Genomic DNA, 18,055 nt, shown 5'->3' with positions numbered 1-18,055 from the left:
ATGTTATATATATATCCGGCCTTTTGCATGGTTTTGCTATATATATATATATATATGGTATCCCGATTAAAGCATGGCTAACAGTCGGAAATTTATTTATTTTTTATTTTTGAATGTTGAAATGGGTTACGGTGTTATAAATGAAAAGTAATAAAGTACTATTGGGTTTTATTTTATTGTAAAAATTATTTTTATTGAATGTTAATTGGGATCGATCATATTGTACAATATTAAACCTGATAATGTTGGGATCATATATATTATATATTATTTATATATATATATATATAATCTAAATATATATTATAGTTACTGACGTGTCAAAGTGACACGTCAATAATTAATGACGTGTCACTTTGACACGTCACTAACTGTTGACGTGGTATATTGACACGTCAGGAAATTACTGACGTGACAATATAGCATGTCAATATTTATTGACGTGTCAAATAGTGACACGTCAGTAAATAATAAATTAGTTAGTTATTAATTTTAAAATGATGTAAAATTAATTTGGGTTCAGATTTACTGACGTGTCAATTATGACACGTCAATAAATACTGACGTGTTGTTTTCAACACGTCAGTAAATGTTGACGTGCCACATTTGGCCCGTCAGCAAAAATTTTGTTGACGTGCCACTTTTGGCACGTCAGCAATTATTGACGTGGCAAAAAAATACTACTGTTTGCCACGTCAAAAAATGGCCTTTTTTTTTTTGTAGTGTAATTACAATTAATCCCTCTATGAAACATACATAGTCGAATAAATAAATTGTCACTTTTAGTCATTATCTCTTAATCCTTGAGTACATGATTTATTCTATTGATTATTATTGTATTCTAGAAATCATATTTCATTTACTACATTTAATTTTAGTAATGCTCAAGTCCAATAATCAGATTAATCAATTCGCGTTAAATTTATCTCAATGGGACATTTCATGCCATTTTGATTAAATTAAAGGATTTTGGATTCCATCTTGATTAGTAGTGTTCCCACAATGCCACATGTGATCACCCAACACACCAAGATTTTGAATATGAAAGATCTCATTTCTAAATGTATCAAAGTGACATTTATTTTTTACATTTGAGTTTACTTTACTTTCGGGATTGAGAATCATTACTACAAGCAATCATGAGTTCAAGTTATTCATATTGACAGTTGTTATATAAAATAACAACTCACGTGGTTTGTTTAGTACAGTGAAATCACACCAACATATCAATCAAAACTCTCAACTTCCATGGTCAAGATAGATCATCATATTTGATATGTTATAGTATGCCTAACAAGCAATGACCGAACAGCACGAAGCGAATGTGCTAACCCACATCGGATTTTCCTGTAACATCCCGCTTAAACACGTGGCATTATTTTTTCTTGTTATAAGTCCTCGTTGATCTAATGGTTAATTTTACTGTCACATTATCATAGTTGTACAACAGTAGTATGAAAGTCTACTAAATATTATTTCTCATTGTAAAAGAGAAGTGTTATTTAGTAGACTCTCATACTACTACCATACAACTATGGTGATATGGCAATAGAAATTAACTATTATTTTTTCTTGTTATAAGCTCTCGTTGATCTATTGGTTAATTTTTACTGCCACAAAGTATTAGAATCTACTAAATATCATTTCTCATTGTAAAATCGAAGTGCTATTTAGTAGACTCTCATACTACTACCATACAACTATAGTGATACGGCAACAAAAATCAGCCGTTGAATATAATAATATCTAGGCATCATAACAACGCATTTGTAATATAAAAATGATGATTGAATATAAAATCATTCCCTGAGATGTTCGATCACACTTTCCCTTAGATATTCAATCACACTTTCCCAAGCAATTTAGACATCATAACGAGAAAAATTAAATTGAAGCTCTAAGCCAATATATATTCTATGTAATTTTTTTTTTTTTTACTCTATACTTATAACACATGAGAGAGGGAGAAATTTTGTGGATGAAAATTTAATGCATTGCACAAGCCTATTTATAGGCAGAATTTTAGGACACTACCGGCATTTTATAAAACACAGGCCGTGGAAAATTTGCTTGAATTCTCATCTATTACTAGAGTTAGGCGTTAACAGTAAAAAAAAAATCCTCCCGAATCGTTTTGCTGCAGTGTAGTGGGTGTGTGTTTACAACTTTCTAGAATACTTATTCAACTGCATTTTTGTTGGCATAAAATCAGCTTGTAGATCTTTTTGGAGTGTTTTAGAATTTTGGGATTTCACTGGAGTTCTACTAGATATGCTGTAAAACCTTAATCTTACAACATCTAATAAGAGAATGACTAATCATTTAAAAACACCAAATGCAATAAACATGAAAGCACCTAATCTTATTAAAAAAAAACAACGACAAAAAGGCATTTCGGATTTTCCCTTTCACTCAACATCAACCCCAAACCCTAAAAACCCACCACTCCCTCAGCCCAAAGCCACCGCCTGTCTTTCCGATGAAGTTTTGTGCCTTTTATCCCTTTACTTTCTCTCTTTAGAAATGGGTTTTGCATTGATTGGGAAAATGGGTAATAGAACTATTGTGTGTTTCAAGTTGAGTATTACTTGTTAGAAATAATTTTGATGGTGCACAAATTCTCATTGATATAAAATAATTACAATCTGAAATTAACAATAAAATAAAAGAGATGAAAAGTAGAGAATAGAAAGATCTCACAATATGCTATATAATCACGCAAGAACGTTGTCCTTAAAGGTTGATTCGTGCCTCCCGGAATATGTAACTCAGTGTGATCGGATCTCTTGACACGTAATCTCCCAGGATTAGACTATAGTGTCTACCTTCATTAAGGACGTACTTCCAAGAACGAAGATTAATAGAACAACCCATTTTTCAAATTCTATGAGGGACATCAAATAATTGAAATAGAAAAGCTACTCATATTGCATATGGCTTTATGCCTTGAAAAACAAGTGTTTGTCAACATTTGGTACCACATATGAAAGAAAAGAAGTAATAATCTTTTTTCAAAGCTAAATCCTTATTTATACAAACGTGTGGGCTATTATCTTTCAAAGCTCATTACATGTATTCATGTATTAAAGACAAATGGTCAACACTACTTGACCATGCATTAAGGACAAATGGTCTTTAATGTAATGAAATAAATTAACCAACGGTAAAAAGGAATCAATGGTTTTAAAAGTTTTAAGGACCAAATGGTCATAAACCATAAAGATAGATAATAAAATCTATTTGGTCAATAACCGTAAAGATGATAAAATCTCATGAAAATATTGTAATGTATAATGACACAAGAATTGGTATGTTTGACAACTCTCTCTCTGTTGTATATTTACCATCCGTATACATCAATATATATACACAATACATTAGTGTCCGTTACAAGAGGATCCCACAGATTGTTGGTTTATTGATTACAGGATATTACAAGGTATGGCTGTTATTCTTTTTGATTTATTTTCTGATATTCTCATGCCTTTTTAGTTGCAGCTGGATTCTCGTTTGTTGCCTTCTGAGTGTATTCCCACATTTTGCAAATCTTCTCTGATGCACACTTGCCTTGTTGAGTTTGTCCCATGGGCTGGCAGGGTAATGGCGTGATTGATAGTTGTAGCATTTTTGATACACTGGCTCTCCGTAATGAGCTAAATGTCCTCAAGTGACTTAATATGCCCCCTCAATTGAAGCAGAATGACCATGATGCTGAGATTGTCACGCATGGTAGTGAATCGGGTGGACACTAAGGGTTTTGTGAATGTTTGCTTTTTGATCTTTAGTAGGAATGAAGCGGAATACCAGATTTTTGGATGCCGCTTTATCCCGAACAAAATGGAAGTCAATCTCTATGTGCTTGGTACGGGCATGAAACATGGGATTGGCGGTAAGGTAGGTGGCTCCAAGATTGTCACACCATAAGGTGGGTGATGTTGCCAAGAAAACACCAAGTTCTTTTAGAAGAGACTGAATCCTCTGAATTTCAGTTATGGTATTGGCTAGAGACCGGTACTCGACTTCGATACAAGAGCGGGAGATAGTTGCTTGTTTTCTAGAGCTCCAAAAGATAAGATTAGTCCCAAGAAAAATGCAATAGCCACCGGTGGAGTGGCAATCATCAGGGTAGCCAGCCCAATCAGCATCGGAGTAAGCATGTAATTGAGTGGGTGAGTTCTGTTGAAGAAACAAGCCATGAAATAGAGTGTGTTTCAAGTACCTTAAAATTCGTTTGAGGGCAGTCCAGTGATTAATTGTTGGATGTTGGAGAAATTGGCAAACTTTATTGATAGTATATGAGACATTTGGTCGAGTGAGGGAGAGATATTGCAAAGACCCTACAATGCTTCGGTAGAGAGAAGGGTCTTCAAAAGCTTCTCCATCAAATCGGGACAAAGTGGTGGATGAGGACATGGGAGAGGTCACAGTCTTAGCATTGAGCATGTTGGATTTCTTAAGGAGGGCCAAGATATACTTCCGTTGAGATAAAAAGAGGCCATCTAATGTATGAAGGACCTCTATACCCAAGAAGTAGTTGATGTTGCCGAGGTCCTTAATTGGGAAGTCACCTTGGAGCTTAGAAATAAGTCGGGCAACGAGTGCAGGGCTGGGGCTAGTGATAATAATGTCATCCACATAGATGAGGATGAAGATGGTGGTAGCACCATTACCAAAAAAGAACAGGGACGTATCAGCCTGAGAGCCCTGAAATCCGAGTTCAAGCAGGCATGTGCTAATGCGAGAAAACCATGCTCGCGGAGCCTGTTTCAAGCCATAGAGAGACTTTTTAAGATGGCACACGTGATCTGGAAATGATGGATGAGCAAATCCTTGGGGTTGAACCATGTATACATCTTCCTGCAAAAAACCATGTAAAAATGCATTTGTTACATCCAATTGTTTTATACACCAATTGGAGGAGACTACAATAGAGAAGACCATACGAATGGTGGTCGGTTTAACCACTGGACTGAAGGTGTCACCATAATCGATTCCGGGCTGCTGATGGAATCCTTTGGCAACCAAGCGAGCCTTGTAGCGATCAATGGTGCCATCAGATTTGTGCTTTAGTTTGTAGATCCATTTATGTCCAACCAGATTCATGTGTGGCTGTCGTGGGACAAGTGTCCAAGTACCATTCTGTAATAAGGCATTAAACTCAGAATGAATAGCTGCCCTCCAGTATTCAGATTTGTTGGGAACCATGAATGAGGTGGGCTTGTTTGCGTGGGCATCCAGCAGAGTAAGAAGGGGCCTTCGGTGGAGGGTAGGGGATAGTCCCATTTATGAAGGTACGCCGTTTGTGAATTTGATTCTTGAGTCGTATCTGCATTGCATGGGAGGATGGTATTGCTAGTGGTGCTACAATGACTACATGTGGAATTTAAGATTCATGGGGACAAGAATTATCATGAGGCACATGGGCAAGTTGGTTCTCATTGGAAGAAAGTGCTGCAGTAGATTGAGTGGGAGAGAAGGAGCTACTTGGTGGGGGATGGACATGTATGGAGGTTTGTGGCAGAGGAGGATTCGTGGCATGTGGAGAATGAGAAATCTGGATGTGTGGGGGTAGGTGGACTTGCTGGGGTGTAGTAGATACTGCAGGTGGAGAATTATTAGTGAAAGGAAAATGACTTTCATCAAAAATCACATCACGGGAAATGTATATACGACTTGAAGGCACATGGAGACAACGGTAGCCCTTGTGTTGGAAGCTATAGCCAAAAAAGACACATAACTGTGATCGAAATGCAAGTTTGTGTTTATTGTAAGGTCGTAAATGAGGCCAACATGCACACCCAAAAACTTTCAAAAAAACTATAATCCGGGGTGTTGTGGAAGAAAATTTCAAAAGGGGATTTATTTTGGGTGACGGGGGAAGGGAGACGATTAATTAAAAAGGAGGCTCTTAGGAAGGCTTTTATAGGCATAGAAGGAGATGCAAGTAGTGAGAGTCCGGTTTCGACAATATGTAGATGTTTTCTTTCCATGGAACCTTGTTGTTGGTGGGTGTGAGGGCAAGATATTCTATGAGATATTCCTTGGCGAGACAAAATAGGATTGAGAACTCGAAATTCCCCTCCCCAATCTAATTGAATGGCTTTGATTTTTCTATCGAAATTTTTTTTAACATGTGCTTGGAATTGTAAAAATGTAGAGACAACGGCAGATTTGGTAGCAATAGGAAATAACCACACAAATTTATTGAAATCATCAATGAAGCAAACGTAATATCGATTTCCATTATTTGAATAAAAGTGGGATGGTCCCCATACATCGGTAAAAATTAATTCCAATGAAAAATGCGAAACAGATGGAGAGAAGTGAAGGGGAAGTTCATGACTTTTGCCCATATGACATGCAGGACAAACATTAGAAGATTTATTTTTGGGGACAGGAAGGTGATGATTTCGAACAACCTGACGAACAATACGGAGGGACGGATGACCAAGTCAGCAATGCCATCGATCAAGGGAAGCACGTTCACTCACTAATGCATGTCGAGAAGGAGGAGGGCAGGTGGGGAACGTGTAGAGTCCATCTTTACTCTGGCCGCGAAGAAGGGCATTGCCCGTGAGTGGATCCTTAATGCAGAAAAAAGATGGATGAAATTCAAAATAATATCTCGAGTGAATTGTGAAACAGACAAGAGATTCTTGGTAATATGTGGGACATGAAGGAGATGTTTCAACAAGAAAGTAGCACTAGGAAAAATTAATTTAGAGGAACCAGTGTGGTTTATAGTCAGACCTTGCCCATTGCCTACATGAAGTTTGTCCATGCCATGATATCCCTCTGCTTGTAGGTTGAGATTTGCAAGATCTGCCGTGACATGATTTGTAGCCCCAGTGTCTGGGTACCAGTTGACATCAGTGGAAGGTGGAGAAGATGAAGCAGGAAAAAGCCTGCATATTGGGTGAGTTATCTTGTTGAAAAGTATAATCAAACATGTGGTAGCAGGTGAGGGCAGTGTGACCTTGCATGTTGCATACTTGGCATACTTGGGGAGGAGTAGGAGGGCTAGAGGAGTAGGGTGGTCCTTGACCACGAGCATAACGCCCACGAGAGCCATGAGACCGCTTATTGAGGGATGCGGCCCCACAGTAAGACCCATTGCTGGAGGACTGTCCACGGTATGGTCCTTTGTATCTTTGAGAAAAAAAATGTGCAGTAGTTAGATTTGTATATGGGAAAATTGACTCTGCAGTAGTGGAGTTATGCTCGAGGCGCATTTCATGGGTGAGGAGATGCGCATATGATTCTTCGATAGTCATTGGGTCCACATGGGTTGTGACAGAAGTCACAAATGGATCATATTCGGATCCCAAGCCAGCAAGCAAAAATGAAACCAAATCAAAATCATTTAGTGGTTGTCCGGCCGCAACTAATGTATCAGCAAGTGCTTTGAATTTCAGGAAATATTCAGCAATGGTGGAGCCTCCCTTTTTGAGGATAGTCAGTTCATAGTGGACTTGCATGATCCTTGCCCGTGACTGGGAGGAGTACATGCGCTCAAGAGCATTCCATACTTCACAAGAAGTGGAGTAGCCAATAACTTGAGAGATAAGAGTCTCGGAGAGAGTGGAGACGAGGATACTGAGGACCATTTGGTCTTGTTGGAGCAATGTGAGATACGCTGAATTAGCAACTTAAGCAGGAGCACCTTCTGATGGGTTCGTATTTGGAATAGTTTATGGTGGGGGAGTGACAGTTCCTTCAACAAAGTCATACACATTTTAGGTGATCATTTGCCATTGCCACGTGAGATAATTGTCACGGGTCAGTTGGGCAATGGCACGGTGAGATAGGTTATTAAAGAGAGAGGCTGGTGAGATAGGAAGTGTGGAGGATGTAGGTGTTGTAGGAGAGGCAGTGCTGGAGGTGGTGGAAGAAGTGGCCATTTCTGAGGGAAAAAGAAAAAAAAAGAAAAAAGGAGAAATTTCACTTTGGCCCCCTGAACTTCCACCCAATTTTACAAACCCTCCCTGAACATTCAAATCTCTCATTTTGGACCCTGAACTTTGAATCGCTCTCAATTAGGACCCTTCCGTCAATTTTAGCCGTTCAAATTACAAAAAAAGACAAAAATATCTTTGATTTTCATTTTTTTTTAAATAAAAAAATGTTTTGGAAGTTGGAATTTTATACAAAAGTCAGGGGTATAAATGTCACGTAATGTTTAAAATCTAACGGAGGGGTACACATAGAGAAATTCATAGTTCAGGGACCAAAGTGAAGTTTCCCCAAGAAAAAAAAAAAAAAAAAACTGACGTGAGTCTTAGAAAGGCTTTGATACCATATAATGACACAAGAATTGGTATGTTTGACAACTCTCTCTCTGTTGTATATTTACCATCCGTATACATCAATATATATACACAAGACATTAGTGTTCGTTACAAGAGGATCCCACAGATTGTGGGTTTATTGATTACAAGATATTACAAGGTATGGCTGTTATTGTTTATGATTTATTTTCTGATATTCTCATGCCCTTTTAGTTGTAGCTGAATTCTTGTTTGTTGCCTTCTGAATGTAGTCCCACGTTTTGCAAATCTTCTGTGCTGCGCACTTGCGATGTTGAGTTTGTCCCATGGGCTGGTAGGGTAATGGTGTGATTGACAGTTGTAGCATTTGTGATATGGTAGCTTCTCGTAATGAGCTGAATGTCCTCAAGTGTCTTAATATAATGTCAAACGGTAAAACATTTGGAATAATTGAAAAATATAGTTAAAACGAATAGGAAAATAATAAATTGTTTGTAAACGTGGTTCAAGAAAAACCCTCTCTGCTAGGGTTTCATCTCTAGCTGAGAGCGTCGTCTGTTCTCCCCCTGCCCCCTCCTCCCCCTCATCCTCTTCTCCTCCGCTCCTAGAGCTAGCCTATTTACTTGATGTCCCTTACTCTTTGGGCGTTTTCTTCCTCTCTCTCCCTTTTCGCCCTTTTTCTGATTTTAGGGTTTTTTGGAGGCCATTCTTTCGCTCTTCTCCATCCGCCGCGCCTGTTGCTGGGTCGGGTTTGACTCCAATTCGTGTCCTGCCTGATCGACCACTTGTCGCCTGGTCCACCTCGACACGTGATCCAACACCTTGCTACCTGGATCTGCTTGTGGCCATCATACCTTTTGCACTGGATCCGTCTCTCCAGAAGTGGTTTGATTTCGGTTCTCCTTGGGTATTTTTTTTTTTTCGTTTCTGGTTGTTTTATTTCCTTTCCTTTATGTTTGTCTTTTGCCATGTATTTTGGTGTGTTGTTTTTGTTGCCTTGCCTATTTGTCACACTTTGTGGGTGATGCTCTTGGGGGATTCAGTCAAACTCCCCCAGTTTTGTTTTGTGTGCGACACCGATCTCCTCCGCTCCCGCTCTGCAGCCCACCGTCCGCTGTTGAGTCTTTCCTCGTGTCCCCCCCGCGATGAGCTCCAACGCCACCTTCCGCGTTGGTTTCCAGCCAGCACGCGATCGGCTTCCTTCCGGCTGCCGTTTCCCGCTTAGTGTGATTCTCCGATTTTTTCCCTATTCTATTGGTTTCCATTTGTTGTTTGTCTGATTTTTTGTTTTCTGTTTGTATTTCTATATTAGTCCCTTTATTTCCCTGTATACTTTTATTTCCTTTTTTTGCTTGTAATAAGGCTCTGTCCCCTCTCGATTTGCATGCGTGATGCCCTCTGGGTTATTTGCTTCGGTCCAGACCTTTAGGTTGTAGATGGAAACGTTATCCTGGCTTTCGGGTCGAGGAAGACGAGTTTCGGTTTGGGGTTTGTCTACCCTCAATTCTGAGGAATAAGCACTACATATGCATTAGTTTGAGTCTTTTTGGCACAGATATGTTTTTTAATATGTAGATTAGTCATGGGTTAGTGGATTGATTTTGTGTCTAGAATGGAATACGTCATCTGTGACGCTTGTAACCTCATAGCTTTGACTATGGTTGCTTGTAAGTGCTTTATGCTCATGATTTCTATGAATGAGACTGATATAGATTTCCTTTAAAAAAAATAAAAAATAAATAAATAAATTGTTTATAACATACACAACATTACTTTTGGGTGGCGAAATTGTTTGTGGTTGGGTGTTTTTTTCTTTGATAGTTGATTTTGTTTGTAAGTTTTGGGTGGTCTGTTTTGTTTATAATTTTTAGGTGCTTCTGAAAACAGTTCACGGAGAGAACAAGTAATTATATGAAAAAAAAAGAAGAAGAAGTTCATGGAGAGAACAATAAAAATTTAGTAAGGACAGAACCACGGAAGACTGTAAAAATAGAAGAAAAAAAAGGTTAACAAATTTGGGTGCTTCTAAATTTTTGTCCTATGGATTTGTTGGCTTGATGTCTTGCTACATTCTGGTTTGTATTTCTGCTGATGTAGTTTCTAGTTTTTTAAGTTCTCTTTGTGGAGTTGTTCAGCTTGATGTACTAGACATAATGCCTTTGATGCATTTTTTTGCGTGTTCTGATATCTGATGAACTGGACGTAATGCTCATTGCTTTAGCCTCATTAATGCTTGTTTTAAGAAGGTGGCTTTGGGTGGATTGCTGTGGAGGAAGAGGCAGTGGATGGTTTAAGGGTAGATCCAGTTGGTCTCTTGAAAGGGGAAGCTGTCTCGATCTTTGCCTCTTTGGTTGTCCATAGATTTTCTTTTGCTCATAAAATCTAGTGTTTCCATGCTTATTGTATTTGAAGTTTTTTAATTGATGTGGCACATTTTTATTGGATGCTATAAAATATGAGTTTTACATCTGACTGAAGTTATTCTCATATATATATAAATAATATAAACGAATAAAATATGAAAGAGAAAGAAAAGAGAGCGGAAGTGGAAAGAGATGTATGGGCTACATCTTGTATTCCCAAGATATCAAATAATATTACATAACTCTCTATTTATAGAGAGACAATGAGTAGTGACTAAGAAACCCTAAAGTAGACCTAAACTAATTAAGGAAGAGAATAAACCTTACAAGGAAATATAATAACGGAGAATAAAAATATTCTAACATAAAGAGAAATAACTTGTTAAGAAAAATATTAATAAACCTAATTTAGAAGATATATAGAATATTCTAACATTCCTCCTCAAACTCAAGATGTAAGGATGAATTTGGAAAATAGAAGAAATTAAAGGCATCTGAAGTTGATGGTTGGATCAAGGCAATGTCGGCGAGAAAGGATGAAAGTGGCGGCTAGAGAAATACCGAAGAACGGAGATAAGCCGCTAAAAGAATCCGGTTAAGGGCAAAGCCGCAATAGACATTGAGGGTCAGAAAATGAAAACTAGCTGTTAAATCCTGTGAAGGGCCAAACCACATTGTGCCAGGGTCCGCCAATAAGAAAGACGAGAAAGGCTGAAAGTGACGGCCGGAGAAATACCGGAGAACGGAGAGAAGCCGTTAAAAGAATCTAGTGAAGGGCCAAGATGCAACTGACAATGTGGTCGGAGAACGGAAACTAGCCGTTAAAAATCCCGTGATGGGCCAAACTACATTGTGCCAAGATTCGCCAATGAATAAAACCATGGATCACAACAAAATTGGGAGTTCGTAATAAGAGAATGCTAGAAAACACCAGAGAAATGTCGTAAAACTCTTATTGAAAGCCACAAAAGCAAAAATGTGGCTCTGATAAAATGCTAAAATAAGAAAGAGAAAGAAAAGAGAGCGGAAGCGGAGAGAGATCGACGTATGAGCTACATCTTGCATTTCTAAGATATCAAATAATATTACATAACTCTCTATTTATAGAGAGACAATGATTAGTGACCAAGAAACCCTAAAGTAGACCTAAACTAATTAAGGAAGGAAATATAATAACGGACAATAAAAATATTCTAATATAAAGAGAAATAACTTGTTAAGAAAAATATTAATAAACCTAATTTAGAAAATATAAAATATTCCAATATATATATATATTCCTTAATTGGACATCACCTCACAATTAAGTTGCATGAAAAATCGGATGCTGATGTGAGTGCTATTATGGACTAGAGTAGAGATTTTCGGCTCCCCACAATCAGCCCATCGTCCACCAACACTGATGTGGCAAAGGCCACGTCACATTTTTTTTTTTTTTAATAATAATTTGTTAGGTTAGAAAAATCTCTGTTCCCCATTTCGTGGTCGCCTCCCCTGTTAGAAAACATCTTTGTTTTCCTCTCTTCCCTCACACAAATCTCTCCCCCTCTCTCTTTCTCCTCTTTCCTCCTCCCTAGCTCTCCCTTCACCGACGGCCGGCCTCCGAAGACCACGAAGGCGAGCCACCCACATCTCCGGCGAGGAGCTACATCGGTCAAAATCCCCAAATTTCAGTGACGACGAGCCAACCATATAAACTAACGACGAGCCAGCCACATCTCCGACGACGAGCTACAATCGTCAAAATCCCAAAATTTTAGAATCTCCAACCCACCGTTTTAATCCATTTTCCGTCTCCCCTTGAAATGGACCCCCAAAATGGTATGTTGGGCCTTTTAATCTTCATTTAATTCTTGTAGCATAATTTAGTAAATGTTATTATTCGTATGTACTTCATCTAAATTTTGTTTTATTTGTTTTGATATTGTTGAAAATGAAACTGTAGCTGATTTCGTGTCGGAAGATAATGTGGGCAATGGCAACTCCGTGTTGAAGCTCATAGATGAAGTTGAAAATGTTGAGACACCTAAAAAAGGAATGGCATTTAGCACCATAAACAAACTTAATATTTACTATAGGAGTTATGCGAAGAAAGAGGATTTTGGGGTGGTACAAAAGAGGATTAAAAAGGATGAAAAAGGGCATGCACATTACCTTACTCTAGGATGTGCTCGTCATGGAAGTAGAAAACCCAGCTCAAGTAATAGTTTTTGTAAGCCTAGTCAATCAATCAGAACAGGGTGTAAGGCCAATTTTAATGCGAAGTTAGTTGATACAAAATGGTGTGTGACTAGTGTATGTACCGAGCAAAATGATCATTTAAGCCCACGTCAAGTCAGATTTTTTAGATGCAATAAGGATTTGGATCCTGTTGCGAAGAGAAAGCTTGAGATAAATGATAGAGCGGGAAAAAGAATGAATAATAATTATAACTCACTAGCTGTTGAAGCGGGTATGAGAATCTTGCATTTGGAGAAAAAGATTGTCGTAATTTTATTGCCAAGTCAAGACGTCTACGCCTAGGCACAGGAGGTGCCGAAGCACTTTGTGGCTATTTTAGTAGAATGCAAGAAGTAAATGATGGTTTCTACTTTGAGATGGATTTGGATGATGAATGTAGGTTGAGAAATGTGTTTTGGGCTGATGCACGAAGTAGGGCATCGTATGAAGATTTTGAGGATGTCATTACATTTGACACAACTTATTTGACTAATAGGTACGAAATGCCATTTGCTCCTTTTGTGGGAGTAAATCATCATGGGCAGTCAATACTCTTTGGGGCAGCTTTAATACCAAGTGAGAATACAGAGACATTTGCATGGTTGTTTGAGACTTGGTTGAAATGCATGAACGGTCGATCGCCAATGGCAATTATAATAGATCAAGATAGGGCTATGAAAAATGCAATCAATATAGTTTTCCCAAATGCTCGACATCGATTTTGTTTATGGCATATATTGAAAAAAATTCCTGATAAATTTGGATCACATTCACAGTACCATGCTGTTAAGAGTTCCCTAAGAAGTTGTGTATACGATTCTCAGACATGTGATGAGTTTGACTCAAGTTGGCAAAGTTTACTGGAGTGTTATAGGTTGGAGGATAATGCGTGGCTGTGTAGCTTATATAGTGAGCGGACATTTTGGGTACCAACATATTTGAAAGGTGTATTTTGGGTCGGCATGACTACCACACAATGTAGTGAAAATATGAATGCATTTTTTGATGGTTACATGTATTCGTCGACCACATTGAAGGAATTTGTGGATCAATACGATAATGCTTTGTGTAAGAAAGTTGAGAATGAGAGTGTTGCTGATTTCCATTCTTTTAATGTCACGATTTCATGTGTAAGCAGGTTTTCTTTGGAGAAGCAATTTCAGCAACTTTACACCCATGCAAAGGTCAAAGAAGTGCAAGAGGAGATTAGGGAGGTGTTTTATTGTACTAGCTTGCTTCTAAAAATTGAAGGTGAAATTAGTACTTATCAAGTGACTGAACGAGTAGAAATGAATGATGCCTACACAAAAAAAGTATGCTTTAATGTTTACTATAACGAAGCTTCATGTGAAGTGAACTGCAATTGTTGCTATTTTGAATCAAGAGGAATTTTGTGTAGACATGCAATATGTATATTGACCACACTTGATGTTACAGTATTGCCAGAAAAATACATTCTCAACCGATGGAGGAAGGACTTGAATCGAAAACATCAATTTATCAAAAGTAGTTATGATTCCTTGATTGGCAACCTTACTGCAGAACGTTATTCCGACCTATGCAAAGATATGTTTGAGTTAGCATCAATTAGAGCGACAACCGTGGACAATTACACGATAGTGAAAAATCATGTTTCAGAGTGTTATAAGAAATTAAGTGGACCAAGGAGTGAGCAAATTCCACCTTCCCAATCACTCCCAGATGCATCTATTATCGGTAATGTGTCCAGTGATATGGCAGTGGAAAGTCAAAACGTACTTAATCCTTATGTGGTTTGTACTAAAGGGAAGCGAGCATCAAAAAGGAAAGTTTCTGAAGTTGCAAAAAGTGGTGGTGAGGAAGTCAGAAGGAATAAAGAATCAACCGGGTGACACAAAGCCGGGTAACACAAAGCCCAAACCAAACAAGAAGAAAAAACAGGTTGCTAATTTTGATCTATTGCGTTTGTTAAATTATTCATATTAGCAGTTTTTTCTAACATACTTTAATTCTTTATTAATTGAAGACTTGCCAAAGATCGCTACAAGATGAACTAGATACAAATGAAACTATGTTTCCTTTTGAAACCGATATTCAGCACGGTCATGTAATTGGAACTCAAAATAATGTAGTTACGCAAGTATTTTTATATTATTTCCGTTTATCTTTTGTAACCGATATCCTTGTTTTTATGCATTGAAGTATCTTTTTTCAGGCCCAATGGAATTCATAGTCACCAAGTCTCAAGTCCTATAAAAGCATATCTTACTTTTGAGTGGAATGCTTGGAAGTGTGATGAAAGCTAATTTTGCTTGTTGGATCTTACTTTTGAATTGAATGCTTGTTTTTTGAAATTGTTCAATGTAGACCACTTTATATGGATTTTTGAAACTCAATGTAGAACACTTGAAATTGTTCAATGTAGACCACTTTATGTGGATTTTTGTAACTCAATGTAGACCACTTGAAATTGCTCCTTATTTTTGTGATGATTTTGGATCGTGGCAAGACATTATTTTGAGGCATGATTTTGAGGCATTATGTGGATTTTTCACAATGGCAGAAAATCCCTGAACATGCATATATATAAAATCTTTTTTATTATTTAGTAAGCATGCCATAACCAACTAGTTCTTCGCTGTACATATATAATCCGAACCACATACATAAATTTCACACTATTCATATTTAATTAATTTGTTTCTCTTTTAGTCAAATTAATTGAATCTTAAATGTTAAATCATCTAGTCCAAATAACCAATCACTTCTCAATTCAAAATAAGAATATAAGATTACATATTAAATATATTTGATTCAATTTAAAACCAATATTTCTACCAAAATAGTCTTAGTCATCCTAATATATTCTATGGGTGTCATACCTTTATTTTCTTTCTTTTTTATTATTATTATTTATATTTTTTGCTATTATCTTCTAAGACTTTTTTTGCAAAAATATTTAAGAATTCTATTATAATGAAAACGGCACAGGTTATATGCTAGTATGCATACATCACAGTAAATGCTAAGACAAACAATATATATCAATCCAAAGTCTTTATTTGCGATCAATTCTTCCTTTGGCCTTCCTTGTTTAATATGTTGTGAACCTCCAACAACTTTTCTTCCTTTTCCTTTGCCTTCCACTTCGTATTTTTGGATGATCAATTCTCCAATCGGCATCTTCCGCTAGAAAAGTCTATGTTGATGTGGCCGAAAAAGAAATCTAGAGTTGAATGTTGAGCGGAATATATCAACCCAAATTTTCCAATGTAGTAGACCAAATGAAATAATTGGGATACCAGCCAAAGTGATTACAACAACCGGAGTCCATGCCCATGCTCTTGTATACACCAAAAAGAAAGTTGCAATGAAGGCTACCATCATGCCCGCAATGGAAATGAAGAGTGTGGTAAGTCCAAACAACAATTTTAAAGGTATTGACTTTAAGAAATCATTTTCCGTGTAACGTGACGTGAGAATTGACAAGAAAATTACTATTGAAGTCGAAGAGGAACACAATGATATTGCATCGGATATAAAGAATACCATAAATGAGGTACTTCTCAAAAGAATAGGAGTCCCTTTAGTTTGATCGCTGCCACCTGGTACTGTGAATGCTGCAGCAAACATCACAGTGGCAATCAATGTTGCGACGACCATGCAATTGTTTGCTGTGTTCTTCATCCACATTTCACCATCTTTCTGCAAATCTTTATGTTCCTCTCCAAATATCTCCTTAGGTGTTTTTCCTCTCGAATTCTTTCTCTTCGCAAATGATCGCGGGACAATATTTTCTATCTCCTACAGTTGACAAGATATAAATTGATAGGTAACAGTTGAACCGTTATGTATGCAGCCAGAAGAAAAAAGAAATAATATTATTACTCACCTTAAACCACAACAACTCCCGTTGCATTTGAAGGGCCGCTCCTGATACGATATTTAGTCGATCTAAAGGAGCCAATTTTCCAGCTAAATGCAACATGTTCTCTCTGTCATCTTTGGTAACATAGGATGCAATGCTATTCATGGGATCACCTATCTCATATATTAGATTGAACACACTCTCTTGCCGATGTAAAACAGCAGTGTGAAATATACTCATGTTATTTTCCTTTAGTTTCCAAATAAGGTCAGGATAAGAGTCTGAAATTATAATTAGAAATTCAACATTTCCAGCTTCTGCAGCTTCAAAAATTAAAGCCATATCATTGAGAATCAATTTTGATAAGATCAGGTTGTCTGGAATTCCATCCTTTCTCAAAAGTATTTTAACCAATTGATGGGCTGATGCCTTCATGAAAGCTTTGTTATAGATCCCTTTGAAACCTATGGTGTTGAGAAAAGAATCTATTTAGAAATCAGAAATGGTTCGGTAATAAAGAAATATTACATCTATAAATTCAATTAGTTTACGAATATCCTTAATAAGAAATTATATTGACAGCTTTATAAAATCAAAATGCAAAGATAACTAAAGCATTAGATGCGGCTATTTGTGTCCTAATTATTGACTTCTTAAGACAAGTTTTGTTTCTGCAAAACCCAGGCACTTTAAATCTCTTATATCTTTTGAATTTAAGTAAAAGAGAAATGCTAGCTTTTGCCAAAAAAGAAAAATAGTAGTCACTATTTTCTTGTGTGTGTATAAAAGCAACGGTTGCGAACAAGTATTACAAAAGATTGATGAGACATATAGAATAGAAAATAACTTATAATCGCATAAAATTTTCCATAGTTTAGAAGTAGATATCATCTAAAGATTTGATGAAATCAAATAAGAGTATTTTCCCATGCCAAGCTAATATGAGTAAAATTGTCATCATGTTGTGATTAATGTAATAAAAGAACTATATTTACTTGGGACATGTCGTATCTTTTCAATTAAAGAAGTTTGGGTTGGAGGAAAACTAACAGGAGTACTTTAAGAGACTTTTCCAGAATGATAGCTCTCTTTCGCTGCCAATTGAGAATGGTTTCTTGGCCAACGTTTCCAACCCTTCCCGCCAGCATTCAGTGTCGGCATTTGCTATGTTTGGATACAATTTCAGAATTTTCAAAGATATATCTGTCCATATATAGAAACAGCACATTACTTTGATAATTGTCGAAAGGTGGGTTAAGAAATAATGCTTATAGTATATGGTCACTAATATTGCAATATATAAAACTGGTAACTCCATCCAACTTGTGTAACTACATCAAATTCGCCAAACAAAGTTA

At 37.1% G+C, this 18,055-nt stretch overlaps 2 protein-coding genes across 2 annotated transcripts; one reads left to right on the top strand and one right to left on the bottom strand.

The window, feature by feature from the left end:
- Window positions 1-12,435: 12,435 nt before the first annotated feature.
- Window positions 12,436-14,721, top strand: LOC132169305 (protein FAR1-RELATED SEQUENCE 9-like). The gene is made up of 3 exons (XM_059580361.1): window positions 12,436-12,451; window positions 12,576-12,912; window positions 13,080-14,721. The coding sequence occupies exons 1-3, from the start codon at window positions 12,436-12,438 to the stop codon at window positions 14,719-14,721; spliced, it is 1,995 nt and encodes a 664-aa protein (XP_059436344.1).
- An 843-nt stretch (window positions 14,722-15,564) lies between these two features.
- Window positions 15,565-17,039, bottom strand: LOC132169304 (ankyrin repeat-containing protein NPR4-like). The gene is made up of 3 exons (XM_059580360.1): window positions 16,722-17,039; window positions 16,379-16,633; window positions 15,565-15,573 (listed from the first exon to the last, which is right to left on the bottom strand). Exons 1-3 carry the CDS (start codon window positions 17,037-17,039, stop codon window positions 15,565-15,567), a joined length of 582 nt encoding a protein of 193 aa, XP_059436343.1.
- Between the last annotated feature and the right edge of the window lie 1,016 nt (window positions 17,040-18,055).

The sequence above is a fragment of the Corylus avellana genome, chromosome ca2 (assembly GCF_901000735.1).
Source record: "Corylus avellana chromosome ca2, CavTom2PMs-1.0".
In the NCBI taxonomy this organism is placed as follows: Eukaryota; Viridiplantae; Streptophyta; class Magnoliopsida; order Fagales; family Betulaceae; genus Corylus; species Corylus avellana.
The sequence above is the reverse complement of the archived record's forward strand: the minus strand, read 5'-3'. Positions and strand labels throughout refer to the sequence as shown.